This window comes from Camellia sinensis, chromosome 7 (genome assembly GCF_055761805.1).
Source record: "Camellia sinensis isolate YWXY chromosome 7, ASM5576180v1, whole genome shotgun sequence".
Taxonomy (NCBI): domain Eukaryota; kingdom Viridiplantae; phylum Streptophyta; class Magnoliopsida; order Ericales; family Theaceae; genus Camellia; species Camellia sinensis.
The window spans coordinates 42,935,217-42,948,484 of record NC_138967.1 but is presented as its reverse complement, the minus strand read 5'-3'; the positions used below and the strand labels follow the sequence as shown (position 1 = coordinate 42,948,484).

At 31.5% G+C, this 13,268-nt stretch overlaps 1 protein-coding gene across 1 annotated transcript; it reads left to right on the top strand.

Moving 5' to 3' along the window:
* Positions 1 to 9,910: 9,910 nt before the first annotated feature.
* LOC114311577 (UPF0481 protein At3g47200) lies at positions 9,911 to 12,543 on the top strand. Its single transcript, XM_028257708.2, has 2 exons — positions 9,911 to 10,062; positions 10,955 to 12,543. The coding sequence occupies exon 2, from the start codon at positions 10,962 to 10,964 to the stop codon at positions 12,366 to 12,368; it is 1,407 nt and encodes a 468-aa protein (XP_028113509.1). The 5' UTR covers positions 9,911 to 10,062; positions 10,955 to 10,961; the 3' UTR covers positions 12,369 to 12,543.
* Positions 12,544 to 13,268: the final 725 nt, after the last annotated feature.

The following is a 13,268-nucleotide window of genomic DNA, read 5'->3' as shown; positions in this document are numbered from 1 at the left end:
GTATGAATGTCTTGCACAGGTGTATTATTATTTACATTACATTTGGTATATATTGTGCACAGGAAAACAGGTGTTTTGGATTATTTTGAACAGGAAAATTATTAAAATCAAAATTTGTGTACTGAATTTTTAGTGACGGGTGGTATTTTGGTCGCTGTTAATATATTTGGCGACAACATATTGTTTTTGTCGCTAAAAGTTAGTGGTTATTCCAAGAACTTTTAGCAACCAAAACTTACTTGTCACTAAAAATGTGATTTTTAGCGACCAAATTAATTTTGTCGTTAAATAGTACTTTTGGCGACGTATTTATTTGTCGCTGAAACTACATAGCCTATCAAAATTTTAACCTTTTAGCAACAAATTATAATTTAATAGCGACAAAATATATGATTTTTGGCGACCAATTTTGCTTGTCACTAAATGTTTACCTACGGTGACAATTTCTGATTTCGTTGCCAATACTTTTAGTGACAGGCCTTTGGTGACAAGTTGTATATTTGTCGCCGATTCTTTTGGCGACGGAATTTGTACTTTTGGCGACAAATTTTTGGGTCGCCAAATGTGTTTTTTGTTGTAGTAGTACTCCAAGCTAAAAAGATATGAATTAGAAAAATATGAATGATTTCTATCTATGCAAAATAACCAATGCAACGCATGCAAAGAATGCAACTAATAGGCTCAGCTACTAATATAGCATATGATTCAATTAAATAACATGCGGTTAAACACGTATTCGAAGAAAGCATTGAAATGATAATGCAGTTTGAATGATGCGCCGAGCCTCGGTGCATGCAAGACAAGATGAATGAATGCATGCATAAGGTATGCTAATTGAAACGTGACCCTAATCTAACCATCAAAAGTGATTAAATAACAGGGAGAAAGATGTGGGGTTGGAAGACATACACATTATTACATTTTGCTCTCACGAAGGAGAGTCCAAATGAATAGAGCAAAACTAACTTTGCAATTGTGAAGTAGCAAAAGAGGCTTGGGATATCTTACAAACTATTCATGAGGGCACTCCTTTGATTAAGCGCTCAAAACTTCAAAGGCTTACGTCTAGTTTCGAAAACCTTTCATTGAAAAATAGTGAGACATTTGATGAATTTTATGCGAAGTTGAGTGACATTGTAAATTCCAGCTTCAATTTAGGTGAAAAAATACTGGAATCAAAGATTGTAGGAAAAATTTTGAGGTTTTTGCCCGATTGGTTCCAACCAAAAGTTACGGCTATTAAGGAGGCTCAAGATGCTGACAACCTCAAGCTAGATCATTTGGTTGGAAATCTCCAAACTTATGAGGCGCATTGGAATTTCAAAAAGAAACAAAAAGATGATATTGCTTTAAGTAGTATTCATAGAGTTGGAAAGGATTCTGATGAGGATTGTGAGATTGATTCCAAGATTATGGATGCTTTTGTAAACCAATTTAAAAAGTCTTTTCTAAAAAAGAATCCTAATCTTTTAGAATCAACTCATAAATCCAAAGGCAAAGATATACTCAAAATTAATTCTATAACCAAGAAGGAGAAAGGAAAGATACAAGGGAACTCTGAAAGAGTCCAATGCTATGAATGCCAAGGATTTAGCCACTTTGCTCAAGAATGCCCCAATCATTTAAGGAAGAAGAAAGCCTTTGCTATCACTTGGGATGATGAATCAGAGTCTGATAAAGATGAAAGTGACAATGATGCACAAGGTGAAGAGGGGCATGAACAATTCCATGCTTTCATGGCGGCTTCTGAAACTGAAGGACAAATAGAGTATCCGAAGAGGCCGGTTGAGAATGTCACTAATGATGAATCGTCGGGAAGTGATGATGAAGAGCTTCAACTAGCTTATGAAAAGTTGTATAAGGAATCTCTTAACTTATCCAAATTGAATGACAAACTTACTACGAAACTCAAAGCATATGAAAGTGAGAATGTCAATTTAGAGAAGGAGATTTCTGAGATTAGGAATGATGCCATTAAGATTTCTAGTAATTGACAAGCTCTATGTGCGAAACTCTTGACTTGTGAGACAGAGAGGAATGAGCTACAGCAAATCTATGCAACGTATGAAGAAAAGATTGAAACTCTCAATATGTCTCAAGTTGCCTTAGAAGAACTAATGATCAAGAAAGATGAAGAGCTCAAGTGTGCTATGGCTACTATTGGTCTTTGGAACAAAGGATCAAAGACTTTGGACAATATCATTGGGTCTCAACAAATGTGTTATGACAAGAGTGGCATTGACTTTGGTGATAACAAAAAGCAAAAATGGAGTGCATCTACATCTCATGATGCAAGAACTCAAGGAGAGGGAGAAAAAAAAATTCAACATGAGGATGGACTTCTCAAACTTCCTAGAGTTGGCAAGGCTAAAGAAAAAAAAGTACAATTTGTTTTTATTTGTCATCATTGTGGTATGTGTGGTCATATTTGCCCTTATTGTTATGAGTTGCATGGGAGAGTGTCTCATAGAGATGGAAAAAATTCCAACATCTCGTGGGACATGAGACACTTCATTGGTCATAATGAGGTTAAGGGTTATAACAGACCTTGCTATTTTGATTTGCTTGAGACCGAACATGAAGCAAGTTTGCATTTGCCTAGACCTAGGAATAGAAAGTTGGAAACCAAGTCGAGACGGGTTCCCATTGAAGGGGAAGGGAACCACAACGTCAAGACACCACCCAAGAACCGCAACTCTCACAACTTTGTTCATACTAAAGTAGTTTGGGTGAGAAAACTTGACTTGTGTTAATTTGCTTATTCGTTGTAGTTTTTTTTCTTGTTGCTGTTGGATTTTTTTTTTTTTTTAGGTCTTTTCTTGTGTGCTTATTCATTTTCTGTCTTGCTTTGTTTTATAAAAAAAAAAAAATCCAAAAAGATTTTCTTAGTATGGTTTTGCAAGCTTGAAATCTTTGAGAAGTCCTTAGTGCATATTGGACTTGATGAGAATATCCATTACATGTTAATATGTGTGTGCTTTATATGGTCATTACTCATTTTGAATTGTGTGTACTTTGATTAATATGTCTCATTCTGTACACACTCAAAGATTAGCAAATATCGGAGTCTTCTGCCTTAGTGATCTTTTTTCTCTATGGACTTCTGGCATTGTATCTTCTGCTTTTCTAGAGGAATTGACCTATACTAGCATATCATGGGTGATGTTGAGTCTCTTAACCACCTTCTATCTTTTTGCATCTCCATGGCTTTCCCCTCAGTTCTTTGCAGTTAAGGCATGAGGAAAAGGCTACCTCAAAGTCACCAACCAGGCTATCCTTATTGACTCCATGCTTCTTTAGTTCGGTTTCTATACTCTTGAGCGCGTCAGCCACCAATGAGTGTGCAAAAGAAAGAATAAAGTGTGCAAAAGAAAGAAAAAAAATGTGCAAAAGAAAGAAAGAAAAAAAGAAAAAGAAAAGATTCATTGATTGAGGGGGAGCCTCCGCTTTTACTCAACAAATACCCCTTGATTCCTAGTGATTTGACTTTCCTTTGTTGTGCTTAGATTCTCTTACCAGAGGTCCAGCTTTCAGATCACTACTAGGATTTGAATCTTGTGTTTGTCGAACTCCAAGAGTCACACATACACTTTTTTCATGGGATCTATGATTTTTATATAAATCATCACTTTCTTTTATGAGTAATCTTCTAGAGGCTGTGCACATTGTGTTTTCAAGTAATTGTATTTCTTGGATAATCTTGTGTGTTTTAAGGTACAAATCTGAAATTCTTTGCTTACTTCACCATATTTTTTTCTTCTTGTTCATTGTTTTCAGTGCGATGTTTGTGGTTGTTTTTAGTGGGAGGAAGTTTGGTTTATCATTGCAAGAGTTTGTTAGCATGAACACTTTGATTTGTTTGGTAAGGGAGATTGGCTTTAGTTGTTTTGCATGTCGCTGTGCACTGCTTCTTTATTGTTTCCTTCTTGCATGCTACTGTTAATTACATCATCATATCCTTACTTGTGTGGCTTATGTTTTTACTTTAGTTGTTTGTGAGCTTCCTTTGCCAATTCATGACAAAAATTGGGAGAATTTTGAGGCGGAGAATTGGAGTGTTCTTGCATGTTTCCCATATGTTTTTCATCTCATGCTTCAAGATAATCTTGTCATATGTCTATTGCTTTTTCCTATACTCTTGTGGCACTAATAGCTGTTTTGCAGATCATGAACTTAAGAAAGAAGTTTGTTTTTGTTGGCTGTAATGGGTTGGGATGTTTAGGATTTTATTTGTTAGATGTGTTTTGTCACAACATTGCCAAAGGAGAAGATTGTGATGTTTTTATTCTTCGCAATCCCATTTAACAAAACTCCTTTCAGTTGTAATTTTATTTGATCTTTTATTTCAGCGAGGTTATGAGTTTTTAGATGTGAATCCAACCTAAATTGTGCCTTGCAGAGAAATGGTCTAGGGAGCAGTGCCCCTTGGCAGGTCCGGGACAGCTCCCAGGTAGGGTCAAGGGGCAACACCCCCGAAGCAAAAAAGCAAAAATGCAGTCAGAGTTGCTTGTCTGCTTGAGCGGCCATTTGTGCGCTCGAGCAGAGAATCTTTGGTTCTAAAAGTTTGAATTGTCTGCAAAAGTACTGGAAGTTGGGTCTTTGTACTCGGGCGAGAAACTTCCTACACTCGAGCGTCAGTCCGCTCGAGCGGCCATTCTTGTGCTCGAGTGGAGATCGCAGATCAATTTTCTATAAATATGTGGTTCCATCCATTTTTAGGATTACGGCTTCCAGCTCTTCGTTTTGGGAATTAGGGTTTTCATCTGGAGCTTCTTTGCTAGTTTCTTTGATGTTTGTTTGAGTTTAACTCATGGTTTGAGAAGTATACATCAAAGGATTGTTTGTTTCATTTAATCCAAAAGAGGGAGTTGTTCTTCGGTGGATTCATGAAATTTGGGCCTGAAGCTTTGGTGGATTCCGGAGTAGCTCATCATCGTAGATTCGACATTGGTGTTGTGGATTTAGCGTTGGGCAAGACAATTCCAAGGTGAAGACAGGGCTGGGAGAGTCACATACGGGTCGATTCGATTCAGGTGTGGATTCGCAAGGTAATTGAGAATACACTTGTGTAATTCCTTTATATTTTCTTAGTGAATTATTTTGTGGCTTTTGCCCATGCTTTTTTTTATCACAATTGGAATCACTCCAATTGTGATTTTTCCACGTGAAATCGTTGTGTTGATTTGTCTTTGATTGTTTGATTGAGATTGTTATTTACTGTTTAAAATTGATACATAATCACAAATCAATATCTAGGAGATTTCTAGATTTTTCAATGTGTCATTCCGATTAGGTTACTTTGGCAACTATCAATTGTATCATAATTTATATTTCAAATCAAAATAAAAACTTTACGTGGAGATTATTAAATAAATAATAATTTATTCACAATTATTCATCATCATAATCATAATGCATATTACTAAATCATAAGAATAATATTAGGATAACAAATATTAATACAATTCATATTCTATATCACATAAGAATATATACTCTTGTACCTCATCAAACCATCTATAAAAATCAAGCTTATACATAATGATGGTAATAACATCATACTAAAATAATTTTTAGAGATTACAGTTAGATCTATAAATAGTAATATGCTTAGTACTATAAAGATCGCAATAACACTTTAATGTGTCTCACATTAAAATTTGATAATATAAAATTTAGCAAAACATGAATAATAATGATTCATTATGTAACACGAATATATTTAGGCATTATTAAATCGAACAATGTAGTGATCAATACTGACCACATTTTTTCTCATAATAAAGACAATTAAATCATGCAAAGTATTCAATTATTCAGATATTAATTTGTTCGATATATCTGAAAATAATAATTCAACATAATCTTTACCACCAATATAGGTGAATGGGTCATTAATCAAAAGTGTTCCACAAACCGATAGAGAATATAACTTTATCAAAATAATAGGTGCAATCATAAAGTGTGCATTGTAAATTCATAAATATTATTCATGGAAGATATATATACACACACAATAAAATTGTAATCAAACTTGAACACAATTCCAAAATTATAATCCGTTCAAATCACGTCTCACAACTAATAATAATATACAAACAATCAATGATGGACATAAATTAAAAATCATTAATTTTGTTTAATGAAAAATTTTGATGTTCTCTAACCAGTGCTTTGATACCACATGTAAAAAAATTTATGATGTTATGTATATAACAACTTTCATAATCTAAAATCGTGAACTATCGTGATTTTCACAAATAATGATATAATGCGAAAAATAAATAATATACCCTGATCAATTATGTGAAACCTTTGAGTGATCCAAAACGGATTGAACATAAACCTAATAACAATATTAGTGGAAAAATGTTTCTCTCTCTTAACCCTCTTTAGAATATGTTATATTTAGAATAATTGATGAGTGATCTAAATATGCTTTTATAAGTAGAGAGAGGACTCCACTTGCCCATCAAAGTAGGAGACTTGGAAACTAATTCATCTATTGACCAATAAGATAATAACTTAGGGTTCAAGATATGTAACTATAACCTTCTTAAATCTATAATTCATATTGTCATATCATGTAGGTCACCATAATGACTAAATAAATTTAGTCTTACACTAATAACTCAATTTCATTGCAATAAATACTAACCTGATGGGATTAATTAGTATGATGGAATCCCAACCTTGCTTCTTTAAGTTGATGGGATGACTAGTCCGAAGAACTTAAAATATTACGTACCCCTACCATGATCTTGCTTCTTTATCGAGCAAAGTTTTGGATGCTTTTTTTTCTTTACAATTGTTTTTTCGGGCTGTGCTTCTTCGATATGGAAAATTATTCCATGTCATTTATTTTAATGTGTCCAAACAAATTTGCACTATATTTTGTCAATTTTTTAGGACATTGCAATTAATGACAACCAATGATTTCTCACTTGATAGCTTCATTTTATTTTATTTATTTATTTTGAACATATATGAGTACACAGTCCTTTTTATTTCAGGTTTTTTTTTTTTTTTTTTGGGTCTCTTAATCAGTTTTCCACTTATTGTACAATATATTAATTTTAGCCAAAAAAAAAAAATACACAAAAACAAAACAAAACAAAAGTGGTTACTGATTTGTTTCTCAAGTTTGATGTGTCAAGGATTCTATTCTTTTGTTTGTCTTCTCAAGTCACCTAAGAGGTATAAAGGAAAGGAATTTACTGATAGATACTGTACTTGTCAAAGTGTGCTCTAAGCATGGAATGCTTTCTTTTTGTTGAAAAAATAAAAAATAAAAACCCTAACTAATGTTTTCATAAAATGAGGTGTTTTATATTTGGATTATGGATTTGGTTGGCATTTGAAAAAAGAAAATACTCAAATTCATTATCCAAATACAGCCTTACTATTTAAATAAATATTTGTAATTTTTTTTTTTTGGACATTTTATTTTCTTTTATGTAAAATTTTTCTTTTTTCTTTTTCTTTTGCAGATGTAAAACAACTAATTAAGCTTTTGTAATTAACTTTAGTATGTAATTTTTTTCAATTGATAGTTTGGCTAAGCTACATAATTTTTTACTAGTAAAATATTCAATTTGGTAATATTTTATCAATTTTAATTTTAATTTTTTAGGCTTCTCTTTTATAGTTTTTAATATAGTTGAATACATCAATTGAAGTGGTTATTTTTCTTCTATATGTATAAATTCTTGAATACTTTTAAATTTTTAATTCAGAAAATAAATCTAAAATATCAATATAAAAAAATTTCATGTATCAAAAAACCTTCAAGATCAATAAGGCAATATTTCCCAAAATTTTGTCAATTCTATAAGATTGTTTTTAATAGATTTTGTTGTGTAGTCATTAATGTTCTCATTAAACCATTTCTTTTTGCAATTATGATTTCATTCAAAATACAGGCTCTACTTCCATTCTATTTAAAATAATTTTGGATAAAATCATAGGAATTGAAAATTTATTTTTTCTATATTTTTGAAAACTATGTGTTTTACATATTTACTAACAATATCAATTTGCATATTTTTTTTATTATTATTTGTAAAATTTTACCAATGGAACTGATGACAAATAATAAATCACCAAATCGTGTGCTCCATAAGAACTCAAAATTTTCAATCTTATATTGGTTAACAATTAGTTTGATTGCTGATTTTTTGAATTCCCAACTTTTTCCTAATTGTAACAAAACATAATTTATTTGCGCAAAAAAACTGAAAATGTTGAAAATGCCCCTCATTTTTATTTTATACCAAAACAGTTTTTGATAGTTTGAAAATAATTTTTTGGTGTTTTCTAAAAAGTGGATTATTTTCATAAAAATTTCATGAAATCAATTTCCAAAAATAGTTTGTCAAACAATTTGTTGTGCTTTTCATAAAATACATTAAAAAATAAAAAAATAAAAATAGAACCCAGGTTGAACAAAATGTTATTTTACTTGTGAAAACTATTTGAAATCCTTTAAAAAAATTATAAAAAAAAATTCTTAATTTGACTCACAATGTGGGATAAGTGTCAATTTTTTATTTGTCACACTTTAATCATATAGAGTTCAATTCTATTACCACATCATTATAGATATAAAATGATGTCTCATCCATACCGTCACACCAACTCTTTAAGGCTTTTTTAGTAGCGTTTATAATTACAATTTTCTATTTTAATAATAAAATTTTTAAAAATTAAAAATAAAAACTCGTTTGGTTTCTAATTTGGTTTTTAAAAAGTTGTAAATATAAAATAAAATAAAAAAAAAGTTAATTTCACTTGCTTATCAAAAATTACTAAACCATTTTTTTTTTAACCACCACCCATTACTGATCACTACTGGCTACTATCGCCGTTAACTACCATCGCCAACCTCCTATCACCACTGCCAACCAACTCTCATCGATAGTAACCACCTTCGATCACCACCTCTTGTTGAAAATTATCTTAGGCAATTGACCAGCCACCATATCTGATTATCGACAATTAATTTCGGTCATCACGTGGCAATCAACCACCCCTGACCACCGATAACCACCTCTGGCCACTCTCTCCAACCGTTGGGAACTAATTTTTTTAAATTGTTTTCAAAATAAATTTTTAAAAAACTTGAATGCCAAATATATTTTTTGTTTGAAAAATTATTCAGTATACAATGCACACCATATGCAACTCTACACAAAATTACGTAAATTTTTACCAACTTACGTAAGTGATCTCATAAAAATACATAAATTGAACATAAATTCATATAATCACGTAAGTTTTCACAAACTTACACGAATTTATATATTTTTATGAGATTGTGAAAACTTGTGTAATTTTGAGTAAAGTTGCATACGATGTGTATTATATATTGGAGTATTTTCGTTTTTGTTCTTGTTTTTATTCAAAATAAACATAAACATATTCGGCATTTTTTATATAAATTAAAAAAATAAACTGTAAAGATTTATTTATTTATTTATTTTTATCGGCATATACTGTAAAGATTTATTTATTTATTTTTATTTTTTTATCGGCATATACGGTAAAGGTAATATTTAACAAATAGACAAAACGGGTAATTAGATTACACCCTGTTACAGAACCGATTCCATGGCCCTCTTTTTCTCTTCCTTCTTTCTCTTTCTCTTTTTCTTCTTGTTTGTCTTTATTCTATCAACATTGATTCATACCACTAAAAAAAAATCACTAATAGCACTAATGCATTAAAAATGTCAAAATAAATAAATAAACAAGGCATGGGTAGTAGTGCTATTAGAACACCACTTTTAATGCTCCCAATCATTTTTCTTATTCTATACTTCCCTGCCTTTGTACTTTCCTCCTTTTAGTGTTTAATACGCTCATTGTCGATTATAAATTGAGTTTTCTTCTGATCATAATCTCTATCAACTTTTGCTTTCTGTTTTTTTTTTATTTTTTTATTTTTCCCCTCAAAAATCGATTTGAAGGCAGAGGTTTGACTGTAATATTGTTTTCAGTATGTCCCCTTCTTCGGTTTGACACTATATCAATTGAAGTCACTGAGAAAGAAGCTTTCACCAAGTAAGTTTTTTTTTTTTATTTTTTATTTTTTTTTTTTTTTGCGTTATAAAAAGTAATTTTTATTTGTATCTATTCAAAATCAAATGATACATGTTCTCTTTATGCCCGCTAGAATTTTTTGTTCTATGTTATCCACGTGTGGCCACCACTGGCAACAAAGTAGAGCTCCGATCATTTGGGTGGAAATATTTTTTAAAAGATAATTTTTTTTTTTAATATTTTTTGACGTTTGATATAATCCAAAATAAAAGTTAACAAATAATATTGGAGAATTTTTTTTAAGATCTCTCATATTAAAATTTTATAACATAAAAGATATGAAATATTTTCATAATAATTAGAGACTTTTATTGGGTTTGAAAAGAAGGTCTAATTTTTAGTCTTGAATAGCGAGTGCTTTTTTTTATTATTATTTTTATTTTTATTTTATTAACAAAAGTAACTTTTTTTAATAATTTCTCAAACATATTAAAGAAAAAAACACAAAAAGAGTCAACCCAAACGGCTCAATTGCTATCGAAAAACACATCGGCTTGGAATAAATCAATTAAACTTTTCACTTTGAGTTTGACCTAAATTTTACTTTAGCCTCTATAGGTTCAATTTGAACAATGTGGTTCTATACTTTAAAACTAGTTTTAATTTAGTCATTTTATCTAATTTTTTGTTATTTTGTCTGTGTGTACACTTTAGAAAAACTAACTAGAATTTTAAAATTATTAATTTTAACCTCTAATTTAGACGGACGAACCAAATTAAAACTTTATAAAATTGACAAGTATTCTAAAATTGTTAATTTTAACCTCCAATTTAAACGGAAGACCAAGTTTTTATTATTAATTATTTCTATGTTAATAATTATAACAAAAGCATGACAATTAGTTTGTTTCAGGGAAGTCATGGGCACAAGAGAACTGGAAGAAAGAGTTGATGATCATGTCTCCATTAGTATTGTAGAAAAGTTTGCTAATTTATCTAATCCATCCTCTGAGTGTTGTATCTTCAGAATGTATGATCACTTACGAAAGGAAAATGAGAAAGCTTATGAACCGTCAATAGTTGCTATTGGTCCTTACCATCATGGTAAAGCTCACCTACAAGAAATGGAACTTCACAAATTACGGTACCTACGAAGGTTTCTGAGTCGAAGAAATGAGACGAGTGTGAATAGATATGTCATGGCCATAAGAGAATTGGAAGATAGAGCACGCAAATGTTATGCGGAAGAAACCAGTATCCTTGGCCTTGGCGTTGACTCAGATCAGTTTGTGGAAATGATGCTTCTTGACGGTTTCTTTATCATTGAGTTATTTCGCACGTATACGATGTTCATCATGCTACGTGAAAATCAACAAATTTTCCAATCAGTCCAGTCTGTAGAAGAACTGAGAGATGAAAATTACCATATTTTCCAAGCATTCCAGATTGTGCAACTACTGCTAGCTGAGAATGACCATATTTTCAAATCAGATCAGATTTTGGTTGCCATAAGACGTGATTTAATTCTACTTGAAAATCAACTTCCATTCTTTATCCTTAATCGTTTGTTTGACATGACTAATAGCGATTCAAACTTGGGAATCATTCAAATAGCCTTAGATTTTCAGAAACACTTAACACAACAGAATAAATTACAAGCTCCTAGTGGAATCTCAATCGACAACATCAAACATCTACTTGACCTACTACATAATTGTTGGTGCTCTAAGTTACCTGAGACGAATAGAAATGTAATAATGAGAGAGAAATGGGAGTTCATAAATTCTGCAACAGAACTTCAGGAGGCTGGGGTTCAATTCAAGAAGGCCGAGGGAAGCAACTTGTTTGATATAAAATTCATTAGTGGGACTTTAGAAATTCCACTATTATCCATCACAGACTATACAGAGTCTTTCTTCACAAACCTAGTTGCATTTGAGCTGTGTCCTTCATATCTTAAGCCAAAGTACGTTTGTGACTATATTGTCTTCATGGATCGCCTCATCAATTCCTCCAAGGATGTTCGTTTACTTAATCATAGTGGAATTATTGAAAGTTGGGTGGGTGATGATGCAGAGGTTTACTCCATGTTGCACAAGTTGTTCAACATCACCGTAACAGATCCAGGATTTGGTTACTCTGAAGTTTTCATTAATGTAAACAACCATTGTAAGCAACGCCGAAACGTGTGGATGGCAAACTTAAAGCGGAATTACTTCAACAGTCCATGGGCATTGATTTCATTTTTGGCTGCTACCATACTACTGCTGCTTACCGTGACACAGACTATCTTTTCCATTCTTTCTTTTGGCAAAGGCAGCTTTTGAGTCCCTATTATTGTTTTCTTAATTGTGTGTTAAATTCAAATGAGCAAAGATGTTATATGTTATTTGATTTGTTTCATCGTTTTGTGTCATATGATACATTGTCATGTAAGAGGTGATAAATTATTGTTTTCTTACTCGAGTGTGTTAAATTTAAATAAGCAAAGATTCTATAGTTACCTCATTTGTTTCATCATTTTGTACCATATGATACATTTCCATGTAAGAGGTGACAAAATTATTTTTTGCCATATGATACATTGTCGTGTAAGAGAGATGATAATATTGCGAATAAGTAAATAAATAAAGCTTGGATGACATTACAGCAAGTTAGATCAATATCAAACTATCTATAAGAAAGAGAAATATTGCTCTTAATAATAAGATATATTGTATCCAATCAAGTTGATGTATGTAAACTTTATAAAGCAGTTTAGACCTATTTGAATTAGTCAACCAATCTTCTTCAAGCTCATTTTGTTCCTTCCCTAACCACACTCATATTTATAATTTAAGTGCTTTAGGATGACTCGAAAATCAATTCCATAAACCTGAGTTCAGACACCTCTCAGAATTCGTAAAATCGTCACCCTTCTCTTGAGCTATGAAAATCTAAAGAGTTTTTGAAATGTTGACAACTTGAACGGTTACTCAACACATGACACAACAATGTAGTTAGTTCAGAAATCTCTAATTGTTCGTACCAAAGAATTGGACACTCTACGCCCAACTCTAATACTAATTCTTACTGAACTTGAACTTCTAAAATAATTATAGTTCAAATTAAAACAATAAGGATTTAAGTAGATTTTTGTTTAAATAATTGTCAACCTAGTATAGACTCCAAACATTAACAATCTCCCACTTTTGACAATTCCATGACAAAATCTACCCAAGCAAATA

Bases quoted from the DNA above. Each gene is read 5' to 3' on its own strand.
- LOC114311577 (XM_028257708.2), top strand. From the start codon at position 10,962: ATGGGCACAAGAGAACTGGAAGAAAGAGTTGATGATCATGTCTCCATT.